This window comes from Bactrocera tryoni, chromosome 5 (assembly GCF_016617805.1).
Source record: "Bactrocera tryoni isolate S06 chromosome 5, CSIRO_BtryS06_freeze2, whole genome shotgun sequence".
Lineage (NCBI taxonomy): Eukaryota > Metazoa > Arthropoda > Insecta > Diptera > Tephritidae > Bactrocera > Bactrocera tryoni.
Window position 1 is genome coordinate 8,762,092 of NC_052503.1, and position 15,274 is coordinate 8,777,365.

At 33.5% G+C, this 15,274-nt stretch overlaps 3 protein-coding genes across 10 annotated transcripts; 1 reads left to right on the top strand and 2 right to left on the bottom strand.

Annotated features, from left to right (window-relative positions):
• The first annotated feature begins 855 nt into the window (after nucleotides 1-855).
• Nucleotides 856-3,057, top strand: LOC120778558 (rhythmically expressed gene 2 protein). Of its 6 annotated transcripts, none has more exons than XM_040110417.1 (4): nucleotides 856-1,001; nucleotides 1,739-2,184; nucleotides 2,243-2,325; nucleotides 2,388-3,057. In XM_040110417.1, the coding sequence occupies exons 2-4, from the start codon at nucleotides 2,024-2,026 to the stop codon at nucleotides 2,972-2,974; spliced, it is 831 nt and encodes a 276-aa protein (XP_039966351.1). In that variant the 5' UTR covers nucleotides 856-1,001; nucleotides 1,739-2,023; the 3' UTR covers nucleotides 2,975-3,057. The 6 variants fall into 6 exon arrangements, with proteins under 6 accessions (XP_039966351.1, XP_039966354.1, XP_039966353.1 ...); XM_040110420.1 differs by having other exon boundaries at nucleotides 1,818-2,184; XM_040110419.1 differs by lacking the exon at nucleotides 856-1,001 and adding an exon at nucleotides 1,097-1,111.
• On the bottom strand, nucleotides 2,972-4,083 carry LOC120778559. The gene is made up of 4 exons (XM_040110421.1): nucleotides 3,858-4,083; nucleotides 3,636-3,798; nucleotides 3,318-3,578; nucleotides 2,972-3,245 (listed from the first exon to the last, which is right to left on the bottom strand). Exons 1-4 carry the CDS (start codon nucleotides 4,014-4,016, stop codon nucleotides 3,058-3,060), a joined length of 771 nt encoding a protein of 256 aa, XP_039966355.1. The 5' UTR covers nucleotides 4,017-4,083; the 3' UTR covers nucleotides 2,972-3,057.
• A 642-nt stretch (nucleotides 4,084-4,725) lies between these two features.
• Nucleotides 4,726-15,078, bottom strand: LOC120778750 (cell wall protein RBR3). Of its 3 annotated transcripts, none has more exons than XM_040110726.1 (10): nucleotides 14,982-15,078; nucleotides 14,601-14,886; nucleotides 12,618-12,815; nucleotides 12,337-12,476; nucleotides 10,090-10,474; nucleotides 7,970-8,786; nucleotides 5,924-6,226; nucleotides 5,668-5,857; nucleotides 5,365-5,601; nucleotides 4,726-5,291 (listed from the first exon to the last, which is right to left on the bottom strand). In XM_040110726.1, the coding sequence occupies exons 4-10, from the start codon at nucleotides 12,368-12,370 to the stop codon at nucleotides 5,242-5,244; spliced, it is 2,016 nt and encodes a 671-aa protein (XP_039966660.1). In that variant the 5' UTR covers nucleotides 12,371-12,476; nucleotides 12,618-12,815; nucleotides 14,601-14,886; nucleotides 14,982-15,078; the 3' UTR covers nucleotides 4,726-5,241. The 3 variants fall into 3 exon arrangements, with proteins under 3 accessions (XP_039966660.1, XP_039966658.1, XP_039966659.1); XM_040110724.1 differs by having other exon boundaries at nucleotides 14,601-14,902; nucleotides 14,982-15,075; XM_040110725.1 differs by having other exon boundaries at nucleotides 14,944-15,041.
• Between the last annotated feature and the right edge of the window lie 196 nt (nucleotides 15,079-15,274).

The window sequence follows — 15,274 nt, forward strand, 5'->3', positions numbered from 1 at the left end:
TGTTGGATTTCGAGGCTGACATTGTTGTTGGTGTTAATACTGCTTCCAATATACACGAAATTATCTACGACTTTGAAGTTATGACTGTCAACAGTGACATGGGAGCCTAGACGCGAGTTCGACGACAGTTTGTTTGATTACAGGAGATATTTCGTCTTGCCCTCGTTCACTGCCAGACCCATTTGCTTTGCTTCCTTATCCAGTCTGGAGAAAGCAGAACTAACGGCGCGGGTGTTGAGGCCAATGATACCAATATCATCGCCGTAAGCCAGCTCTCTCTATTCAGATCTGCAGTTCGAATTATTTTCTCCAAGAGTAGTTTATTAAGTCGCACGAAAGAGAGTCACCTTGTCTCAAACTTCGTTTGGTATCGAACGGCTCGGAGAGATCTTGCCCGATCATGACGGAGCTTTTGGTATTGCTCAACGTCAGTTTACACAGCCGTAAATTACTTTCAGCTTGAAAAATGTAACATACCTTTAGGCTGAACCATTTACAAAATTTAAAACAATAGATTTTCACATAAGATTTTGAATAAATGCAGAGAAAACATACAAAAAACCACAGTAAAGAAAAAAGTCAATGCAATTTGTGTATTCCGTTCAACTATTTGTGGACCAAATTAATTTAAATGCAACTGTTATGTGTAAAATGTTTCCATATTTTCGCTCCTAGATGTAATGGGTGAGTGTTTTATGTGAATCAGCACAAAATATTTTTTTATTACAGCAATGAGGCTATAAGGGCACGTATCTTACACCCGTGCCATAAAGAAATAACACCAATAACTTATCTGAAGCAAATAAAATATGCACATGCATATATTAGCTAAAGTTAACTGCCATGACGCTAGGCTGCTCAACTCCCTCAGTAGTTTCTCGTTGACATCTGCAGTATTCAAAGGTTGTGGGTTAAAAGTGGACAAACACCAATTGTACAGTGACATAATAGTTCCTGCCGCGGATTTTATCTTATGACGTATCGCAAAAATTTGTTTGGGAGTGTGTATACAACAACAACAATATATATTAATACTACACCTCTGTCCACCATAAAAGTGTAGAAGGATCAATTAAATATAAAGTAGATAAAATAAACAACCAACAAAAATGTAAAAGCTAGCGCTTTGAGGACGAATTATATGTACATAAGTACATATGTAGTATGTGTGTACTTAACTAGAAATTGTAATCCTACGTAATTGATCCTACAAGTATTGTGATTAAACTGATACGAGGGTTGTATTATAGAAGAGGTGACAAGTCAAAAGTCAATATAATTACAACAAACAACAAATTGAGTTTTTTTCCCGGCTCTCTTCTGAAATCTTGTTTCATTTTTCTATACTTAGTCGAATCGCGAATATTCGATCACTTCGATTCTTTGGAATTAGCGGAAAGGTGGTGTTTGAAACTATGAGGCAGACATCAAGCCGTTGTATGGTTAGTTAGTGTTTTAGGATAAGCTTTTTTAAGGACTTTTGAGTTTCAGGATTTTCAAATAAAACTATTTATTGATTTCTAATGATATCGTAATCGATACTACTATAATAAAACTCTTAGAGTAGAAATGAAACGTGCTCCAGATATCGCGGAGGGATAGTGTATCATGATACATATGTACATATGTACGTATAAAAATCTTATCATTATGCTTTCTAAATTCATTTCTAAACTTATTAAACTTTATAACTCATCATATACATATGTACATATATATGTACGTTTGTTGCGTATAGATAATCAAACATCCACGGGCTAATCGCCAGAAGAGCAAATCAACATTTGTTTTTATTGATAAGACATCCAAATCCATAGAAATAGCAAAACGCCGACGTGATTTGCTACAGAGCAAACGCACACCGAACGCTTAAACAGTTCTAGGGAAAGTCTTGATCGAATAGCATCGCATTCAAACACAAGTATACTTATAACAAGTATTGCCGGCGTAGTTGATAATAATAATAGGCATAAACAATTTAATACACACAAGTGCTTCTGGTGACTGCCTTCATACGATAACCATGTCAAGTGCTTTAGGTCGTATACGTCTAATAACCTTCGACGTCACCAATACGCTACTGCAGTTTCGTGGCAGTCCTGGGAAACAATATGGAGAGATTGGTGCACTTTTCGGTGTACTCTGTGACAATGCTGATCTCGCACAAAATTTTAAGGCTAATTGGTAAACTAAGGCAAATTTTTCGATCACTTTTTTTTAAGTTTTTTTTTTTTTTGTTTAGGAACATAATGAATAGAAAATATCCAAATTTCGGACGTAGTTCCCGCATTAGCTGGCAACAATGGTGGCATCAACTTATTGGGAGTATGTTTAATAATTGATTGTGCATGAGTATAATTTTATTCAAATACTTTTTTCTTATTCAGATACGTTTTCTGACAGCGGCTCGTTGATACCCGGAGAGAAATTAAGTAGCTTGGCAAATCATCTGCTTGAACTTTACAAAACAAGTCTTTGTTGGCAGCATTGCAATGGAAGTGTGGATTTACTAAATTATTTACGTTTACAACAACAACTCGCTGCAAACCATAATGATAACGACGTTGATGATAACCACTGCAGTCAGAAGTCACAAATAGCTTTAGGCGTTATATCAAATTTTGATCCTCGCTTAGACACACTCTTGCGTAATATGAAAATTAAGCATTATTTTGATTTTACAATTAATTCTTATGATAGCAACGTTGAAAAGCCAAGTCCGGAAATATTCGATTTAGCCATGAAGTTGTCCAATTTGGAGAACCTAAAACCTGAAGAATGCTTACATATTGGAGATGGACCTACCACAGATTATTTAGCCGCCAAAAATGTAGGTTGGAATGCTGCGCTTATTCACGAGAAAACTATTAATTACTTAATTAAAAACTATGGCGATAAAATAGAGGATCAATTTGTTTTCCAAAGTTTATACGACTTTCATAAGAAGTTTTCAAATAATTTTATAAACTGGTAAATAATTTGTTAATTTAATGAATTAAATATATTACTACCACATACCAAAAACAAATGTATGAACTCATATATATTATGGTAATATTAGTGACTGGTAATTGTTCCCTTAGGATGTGTGTCGCCCAGCGTTATAGAATGTTTTTCAAAAAGTTCGACAAGTGGATCCTGAGGCTTATGTGTTTCTTTGTCATACTCAATTCCTATCGCCCATAATGATTCCAAATCGTATTGTTCGCGTGCATCTGGTGAAAACACATGCAGAGCAATGTTACCTTAAATAATTAAAGCAACAAGTTTAGGTCTTTAGACAAAGTATTTCCATAAAAATATAAATGTGTATATACCCAGATCCAGTGCCATCCACTGTCGACTGTTTTCACCTTCGATCTTTGGTAAAATCTCTCCTTTCGTACGCTTTACTTTATAAATACGCCTCACAAATTCCGCAATCGCCAACATGTGCCTATAGCTGCGCCCACTACATACCACCATATAATCTACATACTTTAAATCTTTAGGAACAGAACAAACGAAAACATCTTCTGCATTTTCCTTTCGCAATACATCAACCAGATCTTCTACATCGTATACACCATGTTTTCCATCTGCAAATAATTTATATTATTTAACGAAATATAATTTATTTCAGATAGTATAGTTACGATTTAAGTTCAGTCCTAAATATTCATTGTGTTCGGTATTTTTCGGCTCCGGCTCATTTTGATACCGATAACGTTCTTCTTCAACGTCAAAAATCTCATTAGCATCCGTATCTTGGAATATTTGATATTTATGGCTGACGGAGCCTGCTACTTTATGCTTAATCTAAATTTATAATTGATAAATTCAGTATATTGAAAAGTATTTCTCATCGCAATCTTTACCATTGGCGCAGAATTGGCGACAGTAGAAGCGACCTTTTCTTTTTCACTTCCTTTTCTCTTCTGTGGTTCTGTGTCCGTAAAACCATGATTGAACGTGCGCAAAAATGGAATACTTAATCGATTATATCGAATCTCGCGAAATATGTAAGATTTTATCATATTTAGTTAATTTAATTTTATAATCGGTCGTATGTTTACCTATTTTACAGAAAACAGCTGTTGTCAAACGCAACATATGATCAAAGTTAAAGAGCGACATCTATTGGCGAGGTGCAGGAGTATATTGATATTGCCAGCAGGATCTAAAATAAATTAAGTTTGCATAATAAAAACCAGATTTACAATAGGGGTATTCTCGTGCTCTTGCAAAACCCTTGCACGGTGCACGAATTGCAGATTTTTCCACCTAATGCAACGGCACAACAACAAACACACGCAGGAAAATATTTGCAAGGGCTGTAAAATATGTCAGACCAAAACCCATGTTTGTTTTCGTGCAATGACACGTAAAAAATTCATTTACAATAAACTGACCGAATCAGCCGTTCATATATCATTCGATTCTGCAATCGGTGCTCTCGTGCCCTTGTATATTTCGCTATAGGATTTTTGCAATCTGCATCTTGCAAGAGCAAGAGAATACCCCTAATGTTTTTTAATAAAATTTTCGGCAAAATAAAAAAGTACTGTAAAAAGTTTAAAACTCCAGAAAATAATATAATATAGGTACATGCAAAAATACATAAACTTACATATGTACGTCTCAGATAATTATCTGAAAAATCCCCTCCCATTAATAGTATTTGAAGCCCTATGTTATACCTGGGATTTTTGGGAACACTCATATATAATATAATTAGTCAATATATATTTTCATCTTTATCACGATTTATTTTCAAAATAACCTTTTATAAAGAAACAACTTCACAAATGTACAATACATATAATAAAATCTCATACATTCATAAATAGCATGTATTTTGTATAGATCTCTTCCCATAATTCGCAATTTACCCACAAAAATATTGCAAAAATATACATATATTATGTTTTCAATATTGCAGTTTTCAGTACATTGGCATCTAATATAAATTTTAAATTATGTACTCACACATAAATGTTAATAAATTGCTCAAATTTTAATAATTTAGAAAATAGTTTTTTGAGCAAATTTATTGCATTTCCTTGTGAATCTTTTTGATATATATATTACAAATTCTCTACTACTCTCTTATGTCTAACTATTTTATTGGGATATCTTTAAAAAGATATATCAAGTGCAATTTATCGCGTTTAAAGCGATTTTCTTTGTTTATTTATAGTCCGTTATTATTTAGAATGCAGGCAGGAAATAGTACCACAAATATATTGCAGACAATGATGTCTAGCTTTCCCATATCTCATCTCGCTGTTTAGCTGCTAACATCTTACGTTCTAAAATAATTTGGAGAAACATAATTGTTTTGAATTCAACTCGAATTAAAACAAAAATAAATAGAAAATTTACCTTTGGCTTCGCGCAGTACCCGTTTCTCATTCTCTCTTTCTGCAGCAGCTGTTTTCAGACGTACACCTAAAGCTCCAGTAACAAGACGACGTGCAAGTGCTGCACACGTCTCCGGCCTTTGACGATATGGTTGCAGAGATGCAGCACATTTCTTAGCCTTTAAGCGAGATTCTATTGTAGCTTCCGCTAATGGTTTCAGTACTACGAATGGGTGGCCCATGGTTAAAACTTCAGCAGCTATTTAAAACAAAGATATTCATAAATATTTACAAGGTTTTATGTCTTATTTAATTAACCCATTACCAATTCGGGAACTGCTGAACACAGCCAAGGCATGGGTATCATCCACCCATTTAATATCAAAACCAGATTCCTTGTATTGGGAAAAAACCATAAGTAGGTCATGATTTTTAAATTCGACAGGGAAATTTGATACTTCAAGTACGTGTGGGAATTCCTCATCGTTGAGTATGGACTGTTTTGTAAGATATGCCTGTATGTCAAAAAATTATTTATTAATTAAATATATGCTTAAATGTGCTCCTAGACTAATATTTACACTATAATCCATTTTTGGCAATTCGATTTTCACTTTTCCCACCGAAGCTGTGAGTTCCTGCATGATTTTCGGATCTAAACACTCTCCACTATCGTCGTACATAGTTTCCCAATCGTCTTCTTCCTCCTCTTCTGTGGTACTATCTACGGCAGAGCGCTGTGGTGTCGAAATGGAAATATTATTTGGACTCCTTCGACTTGATTCCTTGTCATTTTCTTTGCCATTTTCGATTTTCTCGGGAATTTCAAGTACATCTGAGACGAATGTTTGCTTAATAATTCGTCGATTACTACGATTTATTTCCTGCAAATAATAAGAAGAAACTTGTTACAATCAAAATAAATTAGATAATTGTGTATATTTGTTCCACAAGAACCCTTAAAATTGTAGTAAATCTATATGTATGTATATTTTGAACTAACTTTGCGCTAGGATCAAGGGATATTTTTTTACAAAGCGAGTATCAAATAGCAATCTAAAACCTATACTTTTAATGGACAAAAATATACAAATTTGGGCATTTATATAATATTTAAAAGCATAACATACACGAAGACTAACGCGATACTAAACTTGTTATGCGGGACAATAGGCTAAGGATTAAAGTAAGTTATAGATGGAAAATGTGTGTTTTTATTTGAGGTTCTGATGATATAAGTTCCAGCTGTTTTAACTTCGGAGTAATCATGCTTTTCCAACCGAAAAAATCGCACGGAATCAAACCGAGCATCAGTTTATTTCGATCCGGATCAACTTCATTCAAATTAATTTTTCTATACATTTGAACAAATTTCCAATTAATTGCGCTAAATATATGACCCATATAAATCGTTATGCAAAACGCATAATTATAACTAATTATTCAGTTAACTAAATCGTTAATCACTGTACTTATAAAAAACAAGAAAAAACGTTAACTTCGGTTGCACCGAAGCTAAATACCCTTCACAGGTGCATTTCTCTTAGTAACTATGTGTTCAGTTTGTATGGAAGTACGTTTGTATGCTATAGTAATTCGTCCTGAACAATTTTTTTGGAGATTATATTGTTACCTTAAGCAGTAATCCATGCCAAATTTCGTGAAGATACCACGTCAAATGCGAAAGTTTTCCATACAAGCCCTTGATTCCGATCGTTCGGTTTGTATAGCAGCTATATGCTATAGTAATCCAATCTGAACAATTTCTTCTGATATTACATTATTTTTATAAACAATAATGAGGAAGTTTCCCATGCAAGCATTTGATTCTGAACATTTAGTTTGTATGGCAGCTATATGCTATAGTAATCCGATCTGAACAATTTCTTCGGAGATTACATTGTTGTCTTAGAAAATAATCTATACCAAATTTCGTGAATATATCTTGTCAAATGTAAAAAATTCCATACAAAAACTTGATTCCGATCGTTCAGTTTGTATGGTAGCTATATGCTTTAGTTAACCGATCTGAACAATTTCTTCATACATTGTGAAATGTGAAAGTTTTCCATACAAGCCCTTGATTCCGATCGTTCGGTTTGTATAGCAGCTATATGCTATAGTAATCCAATCCGAACCATTTCTTCTGATATTACATTATTTCTATAAACAATAATGAGGAAGTTTCCCATGCAAGCATTTGATTCTGACCATTTAGTTTGTATGGCAGCTATATGTTATAGTGATCCGATATCGGCAGTTCCGACAAATGAGCAGCTTCTTGAAGAGAAAATGACGTTTACAAAATTTCAAAACGATATCTTAAAAACTGAGGGACTAGGTCGTATATATACAGACGGACGGACAGACAGACAGACGGGCATGGCTAAATCGACTCTGCTCAACGTACTGATCATTTATATATATACTTTATAGGGTCTCCGACGCTTCCTTCTGGGTGTTACAAACTTCGTGACAAACTTAATATACCCTGTTCAGGGTATAAATATGTAAGCATTCATACAAATGCAATGGATTGCGTCTGTTAGTTAAAGATTTTCATGAAGCTGAACACATAGTCGCATGAAATTTCACAATTTTTTTACCCTTTGTCAATTTTAATTTACCTTCGATGCACGCTGGAACTCTTGTGCTTCTGTATCACATTTAGTTGTACTCCTTGTACCATTTTCTTTTGAAGCAACATCTTCTATTCGTAAATTCTGCACTTTGCTTGCGTTTTCAGTACTACTTTGCTTAATTTTACTTCGCCTGCTCGAGTTGGTATTCATTTCGTTGTTAACAATGGTTTCTGGTGCTATTTTTAGTTCTTCTGTTGGTTGTTGTTCTATTAACAGTAGATTTGGTAAATTATCACTATTCAAATGCGGTTGTTTTTGTTGACTTATCAAAACAGCTGTACTATCGCGCGAATCGGTATGTGTTATTGAATCATGCCCGTTTCGTATTGTTTTCGTTTCGGTTCGCTCTGATGACAATTTTGATATTTTCGCGTCTTGTGCCTCCACGCTGAGAGTAGACTTTTTAGAACGTTCTCTGCGTTCGCGATTGTTTACTGTAGAAGATTTCGTCTTCTTTCCCGTGCAAACAACTGCAATACATGCACTTTTGTTTCCAGATATATCGTCTAGCTTGGTCGACGCTGCAGTGTGTACTGACGCTCTTGGCTCCGAAGTAATTGCCAAACGCTGCTGATTACTGCCGCCGCAGCTATTATTATTACAAGCAGTCGTTGTTGGCGTCGGAGCTAACGAAGTAGCCGAAGGTGCGATATCATTTATTTTACTATGTTGTTGTTGTATCCGTGTTACTTCGACAGCTGTAGCTGTTGGCGCCGTTGGCGGGGTAGTTTGACTGCGTCGTGCCCTTGGAATATACACCGCTCTATCTGGCCGACGTTCACGTCTTACAGCTGACGATTGCCTACGAAACAAATACATACATACATGTAAGTAAATAAGGTACATGAAAAAATTGTTGTATTAAAACAGCAAAAAACCCAAATCGCAATGAGCAAACACAATGCACACACTACACTCATATAATATATCCACATATTTGGATATTTATAATACTTATATGCAATACAGCGAACAATTATATGTTTTTATGTATATGTGTAAGCACGTTTGCGTGTTTCGGGGTAAGTAGGTGAATGTGCGGCAGACAGGTGAACGAATCACTTAAACATAAGTGCAGCAACCTACACATACGAAACTAAGAAAGAGAGGAGCAAAACAAAATGGCATGTAAGTCACAAAAGAACTCCGTAAAATGCAACAAAACTAGTTAAACACGTTGGATTGCGATGAGGTAACTTCTTGCTACTCATAGCGCAGATAGCGGCTAGACCTGTACTGGAGCGTAGTTTTCATGTATATATGTACTCGTACGCTTTGGATTTCAGTTATACCATAACGACCAATTTTAATTTATTGCATTGTTGCAAAAAATATCGTAATAAATATTATATATAGGAAATTTAAATATGAGATGATTTCAGTCACATGGCCATTACTGAAATAGGAATGATACTAATTTTTAGTTCAGTGTGTACTAAGTGAGTTTTCAGGGAATTTATAAAAATTCATTGGACAAAACATTAGCGGATAAACAATCTTAAGGTTATACCAGAAAAGTGGCCTAATTTTTAATTTACATTTGAATTAAATGGAATGTGGAATGAGTAAAAGGCAAATCAGACAGCTAACGAGAATGATTAGGTATATAATGATGAATGTTATAATAAACATACTTATGTAGGTATTCAAAAATATATCAAAATGTAAAATACATATTTTAAAAATATATTACTACCCTTATTAAAACCAGATCGACACAAAAAAAATCCAGAATTATACTATTTTAAAAATGTAACTTTTCTAAATAACATTCGAGGGATATACTTCACGAAGAAGTTCCCACAAATTTATAAATAATAATATAAAAAAAAATGTTGCTTTCGCCCTACATACGAATAGACATGTACATTTACAAATATTGAATATAATAATCATGAGCTATCGAAATACATACATATGCCGAAATAATGAAACCTTCTCTCTTCCCTGTCTTTGTCGAAACTCTTTGTACACATATTAATTTGCATATATTACACATAAAACTCGTTGAGGAATTTCAGCAATAATGTTGCGCATACATATGTACATATGTGTTTGTGGGTTTCGCGAGTACGTTTTGTATGTCTGCTACCTCGTTCGTTTACCTTTGCTGGCCAGATTTGCTACTGACTGCGGCGGTTGTCGTTGACGCTGTTTCCGTGTCCCCGCCACTTGTTGGTGCCTCTGATTTGATTACCGATATGCTTGTTGTCGTTGTCTTTGTTGTGCCATGGTCCTCGTTTACGCACCTCGAGGTCATTGCATTATTATCGAAACTGTTGTTCTCATTTGCATGGGTCGGGGAATTATTGCATGATATTGAGGTAGATAACAGTGTGTCTTTCTCAGCCGCAGTTGTTGTAAACGAACGTTCTGCCGCCGCTGCACTGAGGTTATAGGTGGCAGCTACACCATCAGGCGAAGCGCCACTCTGATTATAATTTCTTAAGGCTGGAGGTCGATAGAGATCTAATGAGTTCGTTTTGAATACTGTAAAAGAGATAAATAACACATTTTAAAAATAATTTCTAGATTTTTTTCGAATTTAATTAAAGCAAGTAAGAAGATTGCATCCGGGCTCACATTGTGTTATGCTAAACAACAGCATTCAGAATTAATCGATATACAGTATATAGATCAGTCACGACAAAGAATACCGGTATATAAGGGTTGGATCAGAGCATTATTTCGTTATATATTATAAAATCTCAAAATTTACGAAGAGGATAAATTGAGAATGTCGCGAACAACATGTAAGAAATCGGGCAAGTCACTTACGAGATAAGAAATTAAAACTTGGTTTTGTTATTTATTCTAATAATCCGATTAACATTTTCAGTGGTTTCAGCAATTTTTTTGAGCTTTCAAGGCCTAATGAGAGATGTGGAAATTTCGTGTATGAATTTGCAGCGATTGTACAAATCCTGTTTAATGATAGGAAAATGTTGTCAGACGCCAACTTTTGTTAACCTTAATTTTTCAATTAATTTTACATCTACTCATGAATGGAGCGTTTAATAATTATGAAAAACAAATTTTATGCAAAAAGAAACTGTTTTTAAACACAACATAACTATAAATAACGCAAAATTAAATAATTGGTATTATGTGCAAATATGTATATACATACATATGTACATATTTACATGTATGCATACATTTAATTTATTAATGTGGAAATACTTGTTGAATACAAATTCAATGTTGACCTAAATTTCAAAGTTTTGCGGCTACTTTTTATTTTGTTTTTATCTTTTAATTTGTGCAGCTAGAGAGAGAGTACATTCGCTCTCAAGTGGCCTTGAAGTGAGCACAATTTAAAATTGTAGCTATTTTTTAATAACAACAAAATTAAAATAATGTTACATTATTATTTCAATTATTTTATTTATTCATCCATCCAATTTACTGTTACTCAATAAAAATATAAATAAAAGAATTACCGAACAAAACCGAAAAAGAAATCAAAACAAAGATACTAAAATTCAAATACATTAACTTTGTTGAGCGTTCAGTGGAAGGGGAGCGGCAATTGACTTGGCTAACTGGTTACTCGACCCTGAGACGCAAATGCGACATCACGTACAAAATTTTGGCAGATACGCAGTGAGCTGAGCGTAAAAAGGGAGTTAAACAACTTAAGTCAGAAGTGAAGGTACGAACGAAAATAAAGAAAAAGACGAAAACTAAATATGAATAGCGACCTTGAATTTGACTATGTAGCGCAAACGCTTAAAAAATGCCTCAGCATTGGAGTTCATCATAGGTGACCGTAAAGCGCTCTGCCCAATTTACGTATTGAGTATACATATATACGGTTATAAGCGTGTAAGCACTAAATAAACATTACACACATATGTATGTATGCATGTGAATGTATATGTATAGATACATAGATAGCTACAATATTTAGCCGGCTTTTATTATATTTTTGGATAGACGATGACTTGGCGAATAAATATTTGTGATTTATGCTTATATAGGAATTTAAGTGTGAAAATAATTGTGGTTTGTGTAGCTATTTGAGTGAGAATATTCTTAGTGAACATATGTATACCATATAGTATAGAGAATGATACATAAAACATAAAATTCAGAAAATCGAAAAACAATCTTTAGAAGATACTGCAATGTAAATATATTCCAATTAACACAGGAGTCTCCAGAGTGATAAATAAATATAATGTATGGCATATAATGCATAGAGTAATCAGGTACTTGCGTTTATAAGCATGAAAACTTATTTATTTATCAATAAGTCAATCATAATACGCCATATAATCCTATAAATACACTAATTCTATAAATATATATATGTACATATATTATATATGAATGCATAATGAACTTACAGCGGGTTTCACTTCCATTTTTCTCCACACCCATCTTACCAATCGTGTTTTTGTGCTGTCTAGCAACTGAAGTTATATCGTTCGTGTTACCGTCAATTTTGCGCTCACTGCGCCAATTTTTCACTGGTGACTTTTTTCGCCTGAGTAGAAAAAATTACAAAATAAATTACAAAAATAATGATCAAGAGTTTTTACTGATTAACATTATTTTGCATTCACAGTCGTATGTGCGTATAAATATGTACATATATATGCTCGTAGAGTGTGAAGCACATACTTACGATTCAAAGTTTGCTGCTGCCGTTGACTCTGTGAATTTATTCGGATCCAATAATTGATTCCGAAAACAGACAACAGTGCGGCGGAATGGCCCCTGCCCCACGGAAAAAGTGAAGAGATCGTACTGCTGGCGAAATTGCTCACATGCCTGATGAATAAGGAAACGGCGAAAATTGTTCACAGGTGGAAAAAGTAGAACACTGCAAAATATGGACAAATATTCTTACGTAAATGCCATGTAAATAAGTATATACATATGTATATTACACGAAGATTAATTGCTATCGCGTTTGTTTGCAGTTTTAGTTCTATACAAATATAAAAATCTTTTGCAACGATTAAATAAGTTCCAGCAGAGTAAGTATTTACGTAAAAAATTAGACATTTTATATACGGGAATGTGTATTATTATATTGCTGTAGCAAAATGATATTACAGAAAAATTGTGAAAACTGGTTAATAACAGAATGGCAAAATATGTTAAGTCCTCTAACTTTTAATGTTTTCCTTTGTTATAGTCTAGCGTCAATGTGCGAAACGGTTGATTCACAACAATGGATAAGTGTACAAATAAAAAAGCAAAAATTAAAGAGTAACATCAGAAGAGAAAGATTTACAGAGAGAATATTATGTAATAAATTAAACAGAGCACAGTTTAAGTTGACAGTATGGTGCTGAGCGAGGGAAAAGTAGTTAATAGGATGGTAGGTAATTGGATATAGAATTAACAAATCCGATTCTTAAGAATGGAAACCTATATTATAAGACGTTCCATATTTAGGATCCCAATCTTCCTATGCTAAAATTTAAAATATCTTCTCATTCTAAAAATAATTGATATGAATAGCGTTCGATTTGTTCATATCTACTATTTTCTTAATAAAGCAAAAAAGAACCGTTTCTAGCAATGAATAAAATGCTTTAACAATTTACCAACGTAGGTAACCTTCAAGAAGCTACAAATAAAAATCATTTGTAAATCACTACTTATTAGATAAATATACTTAATATTTATAAGATTTAATGTTTTCAAAAGCGGAAAACAAAAGATGTCAAGAGAAACAAGTCGCTTAAAAACTTTTTGTACATATGTAAATTTACTTTCAATTCATTTTTATATGCTTATGAACTAAGCCTTTCCTGGAATATCAAATGATTGCAAGTACATTCATAGATGTGTATGTGACCACTTTTAACTTGATACTAGATTCACCTCCAGCCCTCAGTTTTGCTAAACCCTCTCTCACCCTCTCATATGCATATAACTATGTTACTAAAACAAGTTTAAGTATACCGCGTAACGAATTCCATTAGGAAAATATCACATCCAAAGAAAAACTGTTCAACCGCTCATGCAACCACAAGTAGGACAAAAACAAAATGGCACATATAAACGAAAGATGTACAAAAACCAGTAGGTACCACTTCGATTGAAGCGAAACGTGATTTTTATATATTTTTACTACATAAGATATACATGTTTACATACATCTCTTTTTAAAGTCTTCCAAAAAAAAAATTAAATTTATAAACATATGTAAAAATAAATATGTATATAAAGTTGTAAAATCCACTTGAACGCTTAAAAAAATTACTATGGTCTCTTAGTGCAAATGTATGTATAGTACATATGTACAAATGCAGGTGTAATTAATTTATGTATATATGTAGTGTTAGTTAATGATCAATATAGGTTACACAGAAAAACTTAGACATCCAAGCCCTAAATTTTTTTTGATATTGTGTAAGGAATAGTTTAACCTAGCCGCTTGTTTTAAATAAAAAAAATACAATTTACTTGTCTTTGCATAGACACATATATAAACTGTGAGAGATAACAATTCACTAAATAAAATCAACGGAGTTTCATAATAAACAAACCCCGAAAAAATTATAATTCAGTAACATTAACACTCATTTTCCACATCTCCAAGACATTCAGAGTCTACTCGTATGCTATACGAATTGCCAAACCTTCTACTCACCTAGAACTATGCCTTTGGTTTATGAAATGCTCAATGTCAGCGGTGACATTGTACAAAAATTCCTCATCGTCAATGCTTAAGTTTGTGATATTCGTTAATTTCACCTTTCTTTCCAGCTTGTCCAGCTTTACAGAAATCGCTAGGCACTATGCCAGCAAAAATAATATAATAATTATTAAACAATGCCCTTCCTATAAAAGCACTGGCAGTAGAATTGCAAATCGTCTTCACCTTCAGCTACACAGCATGCGACCAAAATGGTTGGGTAGCGCGTAAGTTTGTAAAACTGTAAAGACAGGTAGCTAATTTTTGAAATGTATTTTATTTGATAATACTGCCCTACAATATGCTCGCCATTAATTTAAAAAACTATGTTCTTACTTCAATTTCTTTGATTCACAATATATTTCTAAGCCTATCAAAACCACGAGAAACCAATAAGAATATTTTTCGTATTCTATTATTCCTATTCGGAGGTAAAACCAGTGCTGCTTTGCTCAAAATTAATGATTCTTAAGAAGTGTATACAATAATTGTATAAGAACAATATATACTTAAATGTGGCCGAAATTTGGAATAGATAGGTGACCTTAGCATTTAGCTACAGTTTTAAATTTTTATTCACAAACTTTAGAAGTATTTTGTAAATTTTCTTATATGTTCGTCAATAGTAT

Bases quoted from the DNA above. Each gene is read 5' to 3' on its own strand.
- LOC120778558 (XM_040110417.1), top strand. From the start codon at position 2,024: ATGTCAAGTGCTTTAGGTCGTATACGTCTAATAACCTTCGACGTCACC. The intron at 2,185-2,242 runs GTAAACTAAGGC...TTTTTTGTTTAG, and splicing joins CAAAATTTTAAGGCTAATTG to GAACATAATGAATAGAAAAT. The intron at 2,326-2,387 runs GTATGTTTAATA...TTTCTTATTCAG, and splicing joins GTGGCATCAACTTATTGGGA to ATACGTTTTCTGACAGCGGC.
- LOC120778559 (XM_040110421.1), bottom strand. From the start codon at position 4,016: ATGATAAAATCTTACATATTTCGCGAGATTCGATATAATCGATTAAGT. The intron at 3,579-3,635 runs GTAACTATACTA...AATTATTTGCAG, and splicing joins TTTAGGACTGAACTTAAATC to ATGGAAAACATGGTGTATAC. The intron at 3,246-3,317 runs GTATATACACAT...TAATTATTTAAG, and splicing joins GTGGATGGCACTGGATCTGG to GTAACATTGCTCTGCATGTG.
- LOC120778750 (XM_040110726.1), bottom strand. From the start codon at position 12,370: ATGGGTGTGGAGAAAAATGGAAGTGAAACCCGCT. The intron at 8,787-10,089 runs GTAAACGAACGA...TTTGTTTCGTAG, and splicing joins AGCAAATCTGGCCAGCAAAG to GCAATCGTCAGCTGTAAGAC. The intron at 5,292-5,364 runs GTAAATTTTCTA...AAATTATTTTAG, and splicing joins GGTACTGCGCGAAGCCAAAG to AACGTAAGATGTTAGCAGCT.